The sequence below is a fragment of the Rana temporaria genome, chromosome 3 (assembly GCF_905171775.1).
Source record: "Rana temporaria chromosome 3, aRanTem1.1, whole genome shotgun sequence".
Taxonomy (NCBI): Eukaryota; Metazoa; Chordata; class Amphibia; order Anura; family Ranidae; genus Rana; species Rana temporaria.
Window position 1 is genome coordinate 90,953,388 of NC_053491.1, and position 16,756 is coordinate 90,970,143.

General features: G+C 44.9%; 1 protein-coding gene across 1 annotated transcript in view; it reads left to right on the top strand.

Annotated features, from left to right (window-relative positions):
• The first annotated feature begins 12,900 nt into the window (after positions 1–12,900).
• CPLX3 (complexin 3) overlaps positions 12,901–16,756 on the top strand; it is a 68,734-nt gene continuing 64,878 nt past the window's right edge. The window contains exon 1 of the mRNA XM_040342960.1: positions 12,901–13,692. Within this exon, the coding sequence (XP_040198894.1) occupies positions 13,529–13,692 (164 nt within the window). The 5' untranslated portion in view covers positions 12,901–13,528. The remainder of the gene's footprint in view (positions 13,693–16,756) is intronic.

The following is a 16,756-nucleotide window of genomic DNA, read 5'->3' on the forward strand; positions in this document are numbered from 1 at the left end:
AGAAGCATCCTAAATGTTTGTGACGGCTGTAATCATATAGTGACTTCCCAATATATACAGTGCTAATGGAAGGCCTCGTGGACAATGGAGAAGCAGTGAGAAGCCAGATGACACTTGATTTACTAAAGCAGGAGAGTGCAAAATCTGGTGCAGCTGTGCATAGAAACCAATAAGCTTTCACTTGTTTTTTTTTTGTAAAACTTAAAGCGGGGGTTCACCCTATATAAAAAAAAAAAAAAAAATTTCCCTCTAGCATTAAATTCGGCATAGTAGCGCGAGCTACAGTATGCCTATCTGTATTTTTTTATCCCCGTACTCACTGTGCTATTGTACATTGAAGATTCCGGGGAATGGGCGTTCCTATGGAGAGAGAAGGTGATTGACGGCCGGCCCTGGCACATCACGCTTCTCCGGAAATAGCCGAAATAGGCTTGGCTCTTCACGGCGCCTGCGCATAGCCTGTGCGCAGGCGCCGTGAAGAGCCGAGACCTACTCCGGCTGTCTTCGGGGAGCGTGACGTGCCAGAGCCGGCCGTCAATCATCCTCCCTCTCCATAGGCACGCCCATTCACCGCGGGAGTCAGAATCTTTAATGTGCAATAGCACTGTGAGTACGGGGATAAAAAAATACAGATAGGCATACTGTAGCTCGCGCTACTATGCCGAATGTAATGCTAGACTGATGTTAAGGAGGGTGAACCACCGCTTTAATGAAAGAAGCTGATTGGCTACAATGCAAAGCTACACCAGATTTTGCACTCTCCAGTTTTAGTAAATCAACCACTAAGAGCCGGTTCACACAGGCGCGACCATTCAGGCTCTTAGCCGCCTGACAAGTCGCGCTCCGTTCTGTACTATGGGACCGTTCTAATAGGAGCGACTCAAGTCGCTCCAACTTAGAAAAAGAAATCTGTACTACTTTGGGACAACTTCAGGGAGACTTGCATTGGCTTTAATACAGAAGTCATTTTGCAAGTCGCCCCTGAAGTCGTGGGCAGATCGCCTTGCCGAATCGCTCGGCAAGTCGTGCTGCCCCAGTGTGCACCGGCTCTCAGGGTCTATAGATTGAGATGTATGAGTTAAAGTTCACAACACACTGATGGAACCTTTGGATTTACACTTTAAAATGTACAGTTGAACCTCGGATTACAAGCATAATCCGTTCCAGGAGAATACTTGTAATCCAAAAAAATTGCATATCAAAGCGAGTTTGCCCATTGAAGTCCATGAAAACAAAAAATAATTAGTTCCGCATTGACTTCAATGGGATGCAATACCGCATGCGGCCAGAGGTGGGGGGGGGCCCGGAAAGGCCCGAGGACACGTCGGCTGACCTTGGCAAACGTCGGAAAGGCTTGGAAACTGTGTATTTCCGAGCATTGCCGAACGGCGCCGATCGGCTCTGCTCGGCTCCAGCGCCCCCGCACATCAGGCCAAATGCAGTACTGCAGGCCCTATTAGCTGGAATTCTGCTTGTCTTGCAAGACAACACTTGCAAACCAGAATTTTTTATAAAAGTTGCTCGCAAATCAAAACACTCGTTAACCGCGTTACTCTTAAACCGAGGTTCCACTGTACTTTTAAATGAGCAAAGACATTTCTTAGTAATTCAATGAAATGCCAGGTAACCCTGCTATGTAGCAGCTCCTCTACACCTTGTTCTCTTGGTACACAGTGGTGTAACACAGCTAAGTGCATTCTATATTTCTTATTAAGTGTACTGCAGACAGATTCTCTTTGTGTGAAAAAATCTGGAGAGGATTCTCAAAGAAAGCATTGAATCATTAATTACTCTACTAATAAGAGCGTTTTTTTTTGTAATGAGATTAGTGAGAACCAAGACTATGGGGTAGCAGTACAGGTGGCCAGTGACTAGGTTATTTTGTTGTAATTAATCATAATGGCGTATGACATTGTCATTCCTCCTGCGTGCCGCATGTCAGCATGTGCATTGCTATTTCAGAATATCAAGTGCAGTTACTGGTAAGGGAACGAGGAGACAATAGTCAGATTAAAATAAGGTATTATGCAAAAGATTGAGGAATCCTGGCCGTATAAAATTTTTATGACTTTATGAAAGGAGTAAATATGTGAATATGTTGATAAAAAAACAATACTAGTGTAGCACTTACCCCCGAAGGAGCTGCTGGTTTGTTTTGGGTGGCATGTTACCTCATGTATCTCCGCCGTCTAGGGTATTTGATGAGATTTGCAGTAAATGGAATGTCCACACAACAGATGTCTTTTCTGTGCTATTTATTACCCAGCCGGGTAAAAACAGTAGAACTTGGTGAAGAGTAGAGAAATAGTAGAAATGGAAATGGCAGATTCAGGTGTATGTAATAGGGAAACAGTCCTGCTTCCAACGACAATTTCTGTTTCACCACTCCAGCAGGAATGGGTGACAGCTCTGCACTCTGTGTGTAACCCCCCTGAACTTTGCACTCTGTATGTAATGCAATCCTGGTATTTAATGCCCCTTTAAGACCATTCTACTGTTTTTAAAATCTGAACGGGGTCGTGGTTGAGTTCCTGCACCTATTTTCTGAGAAAAAAGCTCTGGGTATAGGGCACCTGGACAGGCCTCTCTCACAAATCTGGCAGCCAGAATGTCACTCGGAAATTGGGGATAAGTCTCTGCCACAGACCCTCCCTATGGTTGAAACAATGGAGATAATAATGGTCCAGAATCCTCTGTAGCAGATTCGACACCTGGATCTCCTTCAGGTAATTTTATTTAGGTTACCGACTGATAGGCGACCGACGTCCAGCCTCTCAGTACCCGGTCTCCTTGGTCCCTGGTGGATGGTCAGGACCCTCTTGGAACACCAGCCTCTCTTGGCACTCCTCAGGCAGACTCTCCACCGAACAGCTTCCTCTAACAGGACTAAGGCTTAGAACCTCCTCAGATTGGGGAAACAGTCGATCACTGGGCCCCAGCCGCAGCTTAAATGTTACAGACAAACTTTGTCCCGGAACCAGAAACACCGCGTAGCACGCACACCCCGGTCCGGAAGGCCATTTTTGCCGGGGTGCCGTGGTATGGCTACCCTGAAGGTGGGCGCCACACGTGAGGAAGACCCAAGGAAATGGCGTCTGCCTTGTAAATACCCTTCCCCAGCATGCACAGCGAGGAAACCCTCCTCCTGATAGGCTGCTGGAAAAAAGCATTCAAATCCTTGACTCCACTGCTACCACCTGTCCGCCTGGGGTGTTATCAGCACCCCAGAAACAACAGCATGAACCCACAGCACAGCCAAAGCTGAGACAGAGGCTTCAAATTTGAACAGATTAACATGGTCAGAGTTACTTAACTCTCTGAACCCTGCTAAATTTACACTAACATCGGTTCTGAAAAGTAACCAGGCGCTACACTAGAAATGCACTATTGAAAGAGTCTTGTGCTATCTGCTTCATATACACACAGGAGATCTCCTATGGTTCTTAAAGACCTGGGACACCTAGACTACAATGTTGTACAGTTTGTCGTGTACTGTGAAAAAAAAGTGGGTGATGTTGCTTCTCATTCTCTGTTTAATTTCCTGGAATTAAGACATTAAAGCAGCACTCCAGCTCAAAGTTTTTCCACTTTCACTGCAGCCCCCCCAACTAAAGCCCCCACCCTGGGACCTTCATTGTTCAACCCTTATACATTCCTTTTTTAAAGATTGATCTGTGCCGCTCTTTACCATCAATTTTAAATACATTTAACCAAAAGATGTGCAAATATCCCCAAATATTCTCTATAATATCGTAAAACATAAAATAGGTGAATACCCAATATTAAAAACTAAAGTCCATAAATGTAGTCTATACATGTGTTAAAAATAAAAATTATTTTTATATAAAAAAAAAGTGTCTCTATAAGTGACTCCTTAATGATTCCCGCAAGTAGTGCTCTCAATCTAATATGTGGGGATTTAGATTAGATTAGGTTAATTTGAAAGAGAGAGAGGTCTCCGTATTCCTGCAGCGAGTGGAGCAAATTCGGGAGGGAGGTAAGCGGTTTCGTCAGAAAAAAGATCAGGTCGTCTGCAAAAGCGGCCACCTTGTGGATTCCCGACGATTTCTGGAACCCGGATATTCCCGCATCTGCCCTTATTTTGCACAGAAGGGGCTCCAGTGTGAGAATAAAAATCAGGGGGGAAAGCGGACAACCCTGCCGTGTGCCATTTCGAATGTCAAAGAAATCAGACCTAGTTTCATTAACCTTAACCGCAGCAGAGGGGTGAGAGTACAGGGAAAGTATCCACCCCAGCATAGAGGACCGGAGGCCAACATGCTCCAGGGTGGCATGCAGAAAAGACCAGTCCACGTGGTCGAAGGCCTTTTCTGCGTCCATAGATAACAGGAGCAGGGCCCGATTAGAGGTCCTGGCCGCGTGGACCAAATTCACCACCCGGATGGTGTTGTCACGTGACTCCCTCAGTTGCACAAAGCCCGCCTGATCTCTGTGTATGAGGCTCGGAATGTGAGAGAGCAATCTATTTGCCAAGACTTTGGCAAACAGTTTCAAGTCGGCATTCAGGAGTGCTATCGGGCGATAATTCCCACAACGTGACAGATCCTTCCCCTCTTTGGGAATAAGGGAAATGTAAGCCCTCAGGGTGTCCACCGGGAAAGAGTTGCCTGCTGGGATAGAATTGAGAGCAGAGACTAGCGGCTGTGATAGCAGGTCAAAAAAGGACTTGTAGTACGTTGGAGTCAGACCATCAGGGCCTGGAGCCTTCCGGGGTTTCGAGCTTGCCAAAGCCACACCTAATTCAGCCACCATGATAGGCTCTTCTAGTTCTTCTTGTACCGAACTGGGAAGTGTCAACATGCCAGAGGCGGTTAGATACGATCGTGGAGAGGAATTGCCTACAGTCAAGGCGTCGGTGCCGGAAGGCCTACCCAGGTTATAAAGGCCCTCATAGAAAGAAAGGAAATGCTGCCGCAATATCTGCCAACGTATTTAGCTTTTGCCCCGAAGAGGCGATGATGTGGGGGATATACGTTTTGGTGCGAGGACCCCGTAAAGCCCTGGCCAATAACGACCCGGGCTTATTCGAGAATTCGTACATGGTGCGATTTGCCCAGGCCAGTTTCTGTTTCGTTTTATGGAATAACAGCGAGCGGAGTTCCTCGCGTGCTCTAAGAAGGTCCTGAAAAGTAGCACTCGCTAGACTGGCTTTATGCAAGCACTCCAGACTACGTATCAACGCAAGGAGCTTCTCCACACCTCAATCTAATATGTGATTTGTGATCCCTCCAGCAGATGTGCTCCCACCTGGGATATATGACCACACTTTTACATATGGTCTATTTAGGTTGTGTCGCTCTCAGAGAAATAGACACGCTCCACAGAATAGGGTTTCACACAGAGCTTCTTAACCTCCTGCATCAATCCTGGATATCTCCATTCTGTACATAAATAGAGGGAAACCGCCAAGCATAGTGCTTTTTTTCTTAACCTCTTTGCACCTACAGCATGCAAATATGTGGCCTCTCGGTGGGTGGGGCTTGGCGCTGAGTGGCCCATACATTTCCGTGCATTATTGCATAACAAGCTGTGCTGAGAGCATAGTTACTGGTGGCTCCCAATCGCAAGAGCTTTCGAATCATGTGACTGCCATGACAGCCAATCACGGCGGTCACATAATCATAAACTCTGCTATGCCTCCCAGCATCTAAAACACCTTAAAGGGCTGGCAGGCACGGCGCCAAGGGGTTAAGATGAATGTATTAACCCATAAAATGCAAACTGTCAGATGTACACTCACTTGTTCAGAGTGCTACCAGTGCACCACACTATGCTTTGCATGCAATATACATTAACTATTCAGGGTCGATAATATACAATCCTTTTGCTTGTATAGTGAACACACAGTCTCATCCAAAGAGCATTGTGATGTCACCAAGCCCCTCCCCTCCGTGTTATGCCACATGGTCGTGTGGCTTCCTCAGGGGGATAACCTGTGTGGCATAACGCAAAGGAGAAGGGCCTGGTGACATCACTACGCTCTTTGGATGAGACTGTGTGGTAACTATGCCAGTGAGAGGATTGCATATCGGCGACCGTGTATGGTTAATGTATTTGTGTGTGTGGGTACTTGTGATCCCACAGTTTTTTCTATGAATTCACTCTCTCTCAATGGAACACAGGAAAGCAGAGGATATCACAATAAGGAGGGTTTGTAGCAAGTATAGTAGGTATGGGAGAATGTTCATTTTCAAGTTACTGATACATCCAAACTATTAGCCAAATTCACATACATCGGCGTATGTTTAAGCTGGCGTAGCGCAGCTCATTTGAGCTACGCCAACGTAAAATAGAGAGGCAAGGCCAGTATTCACAAAGCACTTGCTCCCTAAGTTACGTCGGCGTAGCGCAAATGGGTCGGCGTAACCCCGCCTAATTCAAAGTAGGCATGTAGTGGGCGGGCTACATTTAAATTGACCGTGACCCCATGTAAATGAGGGGCGTTTGTACGGCGCATGCGCACGCATGCTCAGAATCACGTCGCAAATACTCCCTACGTAAGGACGTCGGCTCAATGCTTTCGACGTGAACTTTACCTACGCACAGCAAACAACGTAAAATATGACGGCTGTTCCGTCGTCTATACCTTGCATGGGCTGCGCCATCTTTTTGGTGGTTTATCTTTACGCCGGCGTATGTCTTACGTAAACGGCGTTTCTTACTGCGACAGGCGTACGTACCTTCGTGAATCGGCGTATCTTGCTCATTTATATATTCAACGTGTAAATCCACGTACACGCCCCTAGCAGCCAGCGTAAATATGCACATAAGATACGACGGCGTAGGAGACTTATGTCAGTCGTATCTTAGCCAAATTTAAGCATATCCGGTTTCCAGAATACCCTTTAATATACGACGGCGCGCATTCGGACTTACGCCGGCGTATCTACTGATACGCCGTCGTAAGTCTTTCTGAATCCGGCTATATGTGTGCATGTCTGTGTTACATTTCATAAGGTCCTGCCTTATTAATGTTAAGAAAGGAGGGGAGTTTTCATGGAATAGGTCTGATAACATGGGAGAAATATACTGTATATTCCCAGGTTTTTTCTTTTCCCTAGTGACTCTTTAACAGACAAGTTGTTAGAATAGCATAGAGATAATCCCTCAGCTAATTATTGTTAAATGTCTAGGTCAATACAATTGTCATTCTTTAAAAGCTAAGCTAGAGCAATTCTTACCCAGGAGGCAGGTTTATGCCATGCAATACCCGGTCCCATCCCAATGCACTTGGAATTTAATATTAAACCATTTATTCTGCTTCTTTTTCCTCTCCAGAGAAACCATCTAATCCCCTTTAGTCTTAACATATCCTCTGCATGAATCAGGAGGGGGTAGGGATTGCATCAAGTGCCTAAATCTTTGTAATATATTAGATTTTAGTAACTGTAGATTTTAAAACCGTACTCCAGAAATTCGAAAAAAAAACTACCCTTCTCGTGGGACTCCCAAACTGCAAGGGTTAATTGGGTGCTTAAATCTAGGGGTGCAGGGATAATGTGTATTACTTGCCCTATTCCTTGGTGTGGCAGGATCCAGCACTGTTCTCTTCTACTGGAAGTTATTGGCTGTAGACAGCGTCTCATGTCAACATGTACAATGCAGGGCTATTTAATCTGCATTGTGCATTCAATTGTGTCTGAGAGCACCATAGTGAGAAAAAAGCACTGGATTGGCTGGGCCTGGATGGATTATGAGAGCCTGCCAGGAGTAAGGTAAATATGATACCTTATCCCTGTACCCCTAGACCAATAATGGTGAACCTTGGCACCCCAGATGTTTTAGAACTACATTTCCCATGATCCTCAGGCACTCTGCAGTGTAGGTGAGCATCATGGGAAATGTAGTTCCAAAACATCTGGGGTGCCAAAGTTCGCCATCCCTGCCCTAAACTAAAGCATTTACCCCTTGCAGTCTAATTCCAAGAGTTCAGGTTTAAAGATAATGGCAACCCTTCCCACTTCTTTAATGATTTGGTTACAGGGTTTTTTTGTTTGTTTTTTTCATTGAATTGGTCAGGGTAAGATCTACCTAATTAAGTCATTAACCACTTCATTACTGGGCACTTAAACCCCCTTCCTGCCCAGACCAATTTTCAGCTTTCTGCGCTGACGCATTTTGAATGACAATTGCACGGTCATACAATGTTGTACCCAAATTATATTTTTTTCATTTTTCCCCACAAATAGAGCTTTCTTTTGGTGGTATTTGATCACCTCTGCTGTTTCTATTTTTTGCACTATATACAAAAAAAGACAGAAAATTTAGAAAAAAATACGAAATTTTTTACTTTTTGTTATAATAATATCCCAATTTTTTATTTATTTTTTATATTTTTTTCCTCGGTTTAGGCCAAAACGTATTCTTCTACATATTTTTGTTAAAAAAAAAATCGCAATAAGCGTATATTGATTTTTTGCGCAAAAGTTATAGCGCTACCAAATAGGGGATAGATTTATGATTTATTTTTTATTTTTTATTTTTTACTAGTAATGGCGGCGATCTACGATTTTTTGTCAGGCCTGCGATATTGCGGCGGACATATCGGACACTTTTGACACAATTTTGGGACCATTCACATTTATACAGCGATCAGTGCTATAAAAATGCACTAATTACTGTATAAATGTGACTGGCAGGGAAGGAGTTAACACTAGGGGGTGAGGAAGGGGTTAAATGTATTCCCTGGGTGTGTTCTAACTGTGTGTGGAGGGGGACTGACTGGGGGAGGTGACCGATGCTGTGTCCCTATGTACAAGGGACACAGCATCGGTCTCCTCTCTCCCTGACAGGACGTGGAGCTCTGTGTTTACTCCACGTCCCTGCTGTCACCGCGGATCGCGGGAACCTGGCGGACATCGTGGCCGCCAGGCACGCGCATCGGCTTCCCAGCGATGCGCCGGGCACAGTGTTTCCCCGCTGCGCGCCCCCAGCGGCGCGCGCAGGGAATGTAAACAGCAGGATGTCCAGGGACACTTGAGAGCCGCGCTGTGAACGTCTTTCGTCTAAAGCGCGTCTCAAGTGGTTAATATCTTGCTGACTGCCAGCAGTTCATTGGTGGATTTCCTGGTGTAAAGGTTTGCACGCCCCCACAACCCCCCGCCCCCAGCTGTGATAGGACACTGCACAAGTTTGTCAGCAGATTACAGCCAATCATTTTGGCTGTATACCTGCTAATCGGCTGTGGCCAATCACAGCACAGAGATCTGTGTGTTTGTAAACACAGGCTTTGGCTGGATTTTTCCCTGCTAGCCATTACCACTCAGAACTGAAAGCGAGAGACCCAGCCAGATCTGTAAGTAAAAGTAGCACACATACAATTGTTAGCAACACAGTTTACCCCCTTGATTATAAAAATGACAATGGTCCCAAACATGTGTCAAAAGTGTCCGATGTGACTGCCATAAAGTCGCAGTCATGATAAAAATTGCAGATCGCGCCATAACTAGTAAAAAAATATAATAAAAATGCCATAAAACAAATTCCCTATTTTGTAGACGCTTTAACTTTTGCGCAAACCAATCAATATACACAATATACAATAGAATACATATCGGTCTAAACTGAGAAAAAAATTGCTTTTTAAATAAAAATAAAAAAATTAGGGATATTTATTATAGCAAAAAGTACAAAATAATGCTTTTTTTCAAAATTGTCGCTCTTTTTTTGTTTATAGCGCAAAAAATAAAAACTGCAGAGGTGATTAAATACCACCAAAAGAATGCTCTATTTGTGGAAAAAAATTGTTTGTTTGGGAGCCAAGTCGCACGACCGCACAATTGTCAGTTAAAGCGACGCAGTGCCGAATCGCAAAAAGTGGCCTGGTCTTTGGCCAGCCAAATGGTCCGGGGCTTGAAGTAGAGGTCCACCCTGAAAAAAAAAAATAGCTTTAAAGGCTCAAACCTCTTCCTCTTCTGCGGTGAGGGTCTGTGTTCTCCTCATCCTGTTGCCTCCTGGAAAATGGAGGTGCGCTGCCTTCTGGGACACACGGGACGGTGTTCCCATTCACAAATAGCCGTGTGACTCGCGCATGCGCAGTAGGAAATGGGCAGTGAAGCCCTTAGTGAGGATGGTGGCGCCGGGACCCGGTCCGAGGGACGGATCTGCCTCGGGTGGCCGACATCGCGGGCAACCTGGACAGGTAAGGCCGCATTCACACCTGAGCGTAGCGTTTTCGGTCGTTTTTCCGGCGTTTTGTTGCACGTTTTGTCACGCGTATTCACACATATTCGCGTGTTTGCATACAGCGTTGTCTGACATTTTTGAACTTCGTCGTTTTTTATTTTAGCCAATAGGAAAAATTATCATCTCTTTCATCACTTGTTGCTATGTTTGTAGATTTTTTTTATCTTCTTCCTGGGTGAATGTTCTATTTCACAGAAAAGATCAAAGCGACAAAACGCCCGTAGAAACACTTGTTGTCGCGCTAGGCTCTTGAATAAAGCATTTCCATTCGTTTCTATGGGAATACAAACGTTCAAAAACTCCCAAATCCGCCCGATTCGCGCAACAACTTGTTTGAGCGTTCGGCTTCAGGCGTTTTGGAGTGGAGATGTGAACCATCTCCATAGAGAATAATGTATTTTTTCCCCTCTAGCGTTTTAAAGCTTCAGGCTTCAGGCTACAAAACGCTCAAAATGTGAATGCAGCCTAAGTGTGCTTATTAAAAGTCAGCAGCTACAGTGTTTGTAGCTGCTGACTTTTAATGTAAATTTTTTTTTTTACCGCCGGACGTCTGCTTTAAGTGGTTAACAGAATTTAGTGCAGCACATGTACAACGGCACTATAAAGGGGAAGTTCCATTTGAATGGCGCCACCCTTTGGGCTGATTATGCAAATTTCTCTTCTCATAACTTGCTTCTGAGCATGCGCGTTTTTTTCCGCGCCGTTAAAGCCTACACACGACCATTTTTCACAATGAGAAAAACGACGATGTGAGAAACCTCGAGAAAAAATAGAGCAGGTTCTACATTTTTAATGGCCATTTTTCTCGTCGAGAAAAATGCTCTGGAGCCTACACATGGGCATCCGCTCCATAGGGCAAGGGGGGGCAATTGACCCCCCCTGGAAAATCGAGAAGGTGTTGAAGAGTGAAGACACCCCTCCGTGACTGAAGCAGTGACAGTGCTGCAGTGACAGGCAGGTTATAACAGAGAGAGAGAGATGAGCTGCTGGCGGTGGCGTTGCAAGGGGGGCAGGGGTGGTCTGGTGCTGGGTGAAACCACTGCACCTGACCAACTATCCCCTTCTCTTGTGGCAGCGGGCTGTCTGAGTGGTCCCGGGCTGTATGTCACACAGGCACAGCGAGCAGAGTGAAGCCGCCTCCCCTCCAGTGTTTATGTGTACACAGGGGGAGGCAACCTGCTGTGCCTGTGCCGCGCTGATCTGAGGTACTGAATGGGATGGGGGGAGGAGGGTTTGTCTGTGCTGAAGGGGGGGTTTGTGCTGAATTGGGGGTCCAACTGTGCTGAAGGGGGTGTCTGTGCTGAAGGGGGGGTCTGTGCTGAAGGGGGGTCCTCCATCTGTTCTGAAGGGTAGGTCTGTGCTGAATGGAGGGGTCTGTGCGGAATGGGGGGGTCCATCTGTGCTGAATGGAGGGATATGTGCTGAAGGGTGGGTCCATCTGTGCTGAATGGGGGGTCCATCTGTGCTAAATGGAGGGGTCTGTGTGGAATGGGGGGGTCTGTGCTGAAGGGGGGGCCATCTGTGCTGAAGGGGGGGGCATCTGTGCTCAAGGGGGGTCTGTACATTCTCTAGGCTATATTTATATGGGCATGTAGTGAAGCTGAATTATCTTAAGAGCTATTTCACACTGCCAGCTGGCCGCGTTATCGGTAAAGTGCCGCTAAAAAGCAGCGCTTTACCATAGTTTTGGCTGCGCTATACGGCCGCTAGTGGGGCGCTTTAAAACCCCCGCTAGTGTTTGAAGAAAGGGTTAGATGCAACTGTGTATTGCCGCTGCCGAAGCGCCCCCCCCCCCCCCTGAAAAAATTTCAGCGGACGCCCATGAGCCTACACACGATCGTTTTTAATGACCAATTTAAAAAATTGAATTTTTCTCGTCATGTATGCGGCATAACACTTTTGGTAGTAATGTAGTACAATTTATATAGATATGTACACATCAGACCAAAAAAGGGACAACTGAGAATGCATAAGGGATAGAGGGATTTAATCTCAAAGGAGGAGTGTTTGGGACTCGCTATGGGAGGGGTGTTTGTAGATGTAGCCCAGGGTGACAATACTGCTCCCCTGGGACAAGAAGTGTGTTACTAACAGGATCACTAGCTAAAAATAAAGCCTGAAAAAAGGAAACTAATACTAATGCAGCCACCACATCTAAGGACTCCTTTGCTGCAATATATTACATTTTTGTTCTTGGGTTAAACTTTTTCTCATAATAAATGCACCTTGTGGGCAAGTTCACATGTGCAGCCTGAACATATTCACTGGGTAAGAAGATCATTACCCAAGTTTTATGTTCTTTTTTTTGGACCTTTTAGTAGAAAATCTTAGAAATCAAGCTGTTTTTATTGTTGTGATTTTCCATTGAGTTCTTCTATTCCATCCCCCCCACCTCTCCCCCCACCTCTCCCCCATGCATCCGCTTACAGATGTATGTGCAGATAAATCCAAAGGTGTTAATTGTATCATCATCTCAAGGATCTTGCTATGTTTCACACCAATAACCCAGCAGGCAGTGGGAACGTTCTCTTAAGGTGTGAAGATATATATATATATATTTTTTTTAGGGTGCCTCACCTCCTGATACCATCCCATCCATTAACCCCTTTGCTGCCAGACTGGCATGCCATGTAAATGATGAAGCATGTGGTTTAATGACGTGTAAACGAGTTCTGCTATATTTAGAAGGAGAGTGAGGCAGAGAATAATAGGATTTGAAGGCTTCACAGCTAATGGGAATAGTTGTGTGTCTCTTTTTCCGAAATGTGGGATTGCCCAGCTGAGCTTTGTGAACAGATTGGAAAGGCTAAGTGACTTTACTACAGCCAATGGCTGTCATGCTATAAGCCTTACTAACAGAAGGGGCTGATTGTTTGTGTGAGTTCTCTGCTCAGCCTCCCTCCTCCCTCCGCTAAAAGAGTCTCAGAAGACAAGAGAGAGCAGTAGGTCTACTTGGGAGCTGTCCAGGATTGTGGTGCTGAACCTTGCCCTGCCACTCATCCACACAAGCCACCACTCACCAGACACCACTCACCAGACACCACTCACCAGCCACCACTCACACACCTCCTGGAATTCTAAGGCTTATCTGTGGATTTACCTACATTGACACAGGATGACTGAGAAAATCCATTCAACTCATTAAACTTATCATCTGTTGTGAAACCCACAGGATCCATGCTCTTGAGAATACAGGCAATAATTAGCGGCTGATTTTAGAAGAGCCTGAAGCTCACAAAGGGACCTGAAGCTTCTCATCTCCAGACATTTGCACGATCAGCTGTTGGAGGTCAACTTGCTGAAGAAGCCCTCTTACTTGATCATGGCTTTTATAGTGAAGACTATGGTGGGTGGTCAGCTGAAGAACCTCACAGGAGGTCTGGGGAGCAAAGAGGAGAAGGGAGAAGGGGAGAAATCACCAGCTGAAGCTCAAGGGATGACAAGGGAAGAATATGAAGAATACCAAAAGCAGCTCCTGGAAGAGAAGTAAGTACTTGTCAATGTTTGAAAGCTTTCAGATGTGGACAGAGACATGTACTCAAGAGTCAAGAGAAGTCCTGAAAACGATAGAAAATTGTTTATAAGATTTAGAATGATCCAATTGCGATTTTAGTTGTTTTAGCACCATCATCCCTTTACAAGAAAAGACAAAATGAAAATCCTATTGGAGGGTAATATTTACTATACAAGATACAACAATTATGATAAAAAAAAAAAAAAAAAGATGTTATTGTTATATACAAAAAGAGGAAAAAAGTATACAATGATACATTGTCTCCATACAAATGTTCCACAGTTATCGTTCTACGTGTTTCGTCATACGCCTCTATATAAAATATGTCATTATGTGAATAAGAAGTGGTATCGCGTGCAAATTTAGATGTAAATAGAAGCCTCAACTCAAGAATTCAGAGACGTTTTAAAAAAAAAAAATGTATAAAATATGTCACTGTGGGGCAGATCCACAGAACAATTACGCCGGCGTATCTCTTGATACGCCGCGTAATTTCAAATTTTGCGCGTCGTATCTTTGTTTTGTATCTTCAAAACAAGATACGATGGCATCTCGGCTAGATCCGACAGGCGTACGTCTTAGTACGCTGTCGGAACTAAGCTGCAATTCTTCGGCGGCCGCTAGGTGGCGTTTCTGTCGAATTCCGCGTCAAGTATGCAAATTAGCTAGTTACGGCGATCCACGAACGTACGTCCGGCCGGCACATTTTTTTACGTCGTTTGCGTTCGGCTTTTTCCGGCGTATAGTTAAAGCTACTGTTATGAGGCGTACTCAATGTTAAGTATGGCCGCCCTTCTCGCGTAGAAATTTGAAATTTTTACGTCGTTTGCGTAAGTCGTTCCCGAATAGGGATTTGCGTAGAATGACGTCACCGTCGGAAGCATTGGCTTGTTCCGGGTTAATTTCGAGCATGCGCACTGGAATACCCCCACGGACGGCGCATGCGCAGTTAAAAAAAAAATGTTTACGTCAGGTCATGACGTATTTACATAAAACACGCCCCCATCACAGCCGTTTGAATTCCGCGCCATTACGCCGCCAAAGATACACTACGCCGCCGTAACTTACGGCGCAGATTCTTTGTGGATTAAAAAAAAGTAAGTTACGGCGGCGTAGTGTATCTTAGATACGCTACACCCGGCGCATAAATGCACCGCTGTACGAGGATCTGCCCCTGTGTATTTAAGAAGTGGTAGGTGGGCTATCCTGTGCACATTTGGATGTAAATAAAATGTTCAACTCAAGAATTCATAAAAGTAAAAAAAAAATTATAAAATATGTCACTATGTACAACAGAAGAGGCAGGTGGGCTATCATGTGCACATTTGGATGTACAGTAAAACCTTGGTTTGAGAGTAACTTGGTTTGAGAGCGTTTTGCAAGACAAGCAAAACATTTAATACATTTTACCTTGATATAGAAGCGATGTCTTGATATAAGAGTAGCGTCATGTCACAACTGAGTATAAAAAGGAAGAGAGGAGCCTCTAAGTGTAGCACTATGGTTACATTTAATGAAAGTACAACATTTAGCAACTTATTGCTACACTTAGAGGCGCCTCTCTTCTCTTTTATACCCTGTGAAAAAAATGCTTTGATATACAAGTGCTTTGGATTACAAGCATATTTCTGGAACAAATTATGCTCGCAAACCAAGGTTTTACTGTAGATAGAACCCAGAGAAGTTCAGAAAACTATGGGCCAGATCCACAAAGAAGTTACGTCGGCGTATCTATTGATACGCCGCGTAACTTCTAGGATGCGCCGGCGTATCTTTTTTCTGTATCCAGAAAGCAAGATACGCCGGATTTTTGCTTAGATACGCCTGACGTAAGTCTCTTACGTCGTCGTATCTTAGTTGCATATTTACGCTGGCCGCTAGGTGGCGCTTCCGTAGATTTACGCGTAGAATATGCAAATTAGGTAGATACACCGATTCACGAACGTACGTGCGCCCGGCGTATCTATATGCGTCGTTTGCGTAAGCCGTCGGACCGGCGTAAAGTTACCCCTGCTATAGTGAGGCGTACGCAATGTTAAGTATGGACATCGGGACAGCGTCAAATTTTCCGTCATAAAACGTTCGCGAATAGGGCTTTGCGTAAGTTACGTTCACGTCGTCTAGGCATCGTAATCGTAATTTAATTTGAAGATTCGACGTGATACTGAGCGTGCGCGCGCATGCCCTGGTCGAAAAAAGCGTCATTTACGTGGGGTCATGCTTAGTTTACATAAAACACGCCCCTCTGTTCCTCATTTGATTTAGGCACGCTTACGCCTGCACATTTACGCTACGCCGCCGTAACTTTAGACGCAAGTGCTTTGTGAATACAGCACTTGCCTCTCTAAGTTGCGGCGGCGTAGCGTAACTACGATACGCTACGCCCGCTTATACTTACACCTATCTACGTGAATCTGGGCCTTGAAATATATATATTAGCGCTTAGGCGCAGTTCATGAACTGTATTTGGCGCTTTACAAATAATAAAATCAAATATATATATATATATATATAAACATACCATTATGTAAATAAGAACAGATGGGCTATGATAGTCAAACATAGAGGAATTTGTTTTCTTTTTTCAGTTTTTCTCCCTTTTATTTTCACCTGATGATCTGGTCAGCATGTCCGTTTTTTCAACTTCTCTTATCAGAATAAACTGTCCAGCAAAAGTATCAGTTAGGCCCCTTTCACACTGAGGCGTTATTTAAGCGTTATTCGAGCGTTTTTCGGGCGTTTTTCAGGCAAAGCCTCATCTGCAATCCCAATGTAAAAGCCGAGTGCTTTCAGAGCCCTTTCACACTGCCAGCGCCCGAAAAATGCTGGTAAAGCACCGCTAAGACCCTAACGTTTTAGGGCGTGTTTGCAGTGTGAAAGGGTAAGGCGCTTTTACAGCGCTTTCAATTCATTTCAATGGAGAGGGGCATTTTTGGAGCGTTTTCTTTTATTGCGCCAAAGATGCTGCTTGCAGGACTTTTCTCAATGCCCCGCCAGTGCAACGCCTCGGTGTGAAAGGGCAAGGCGTTTTTACAG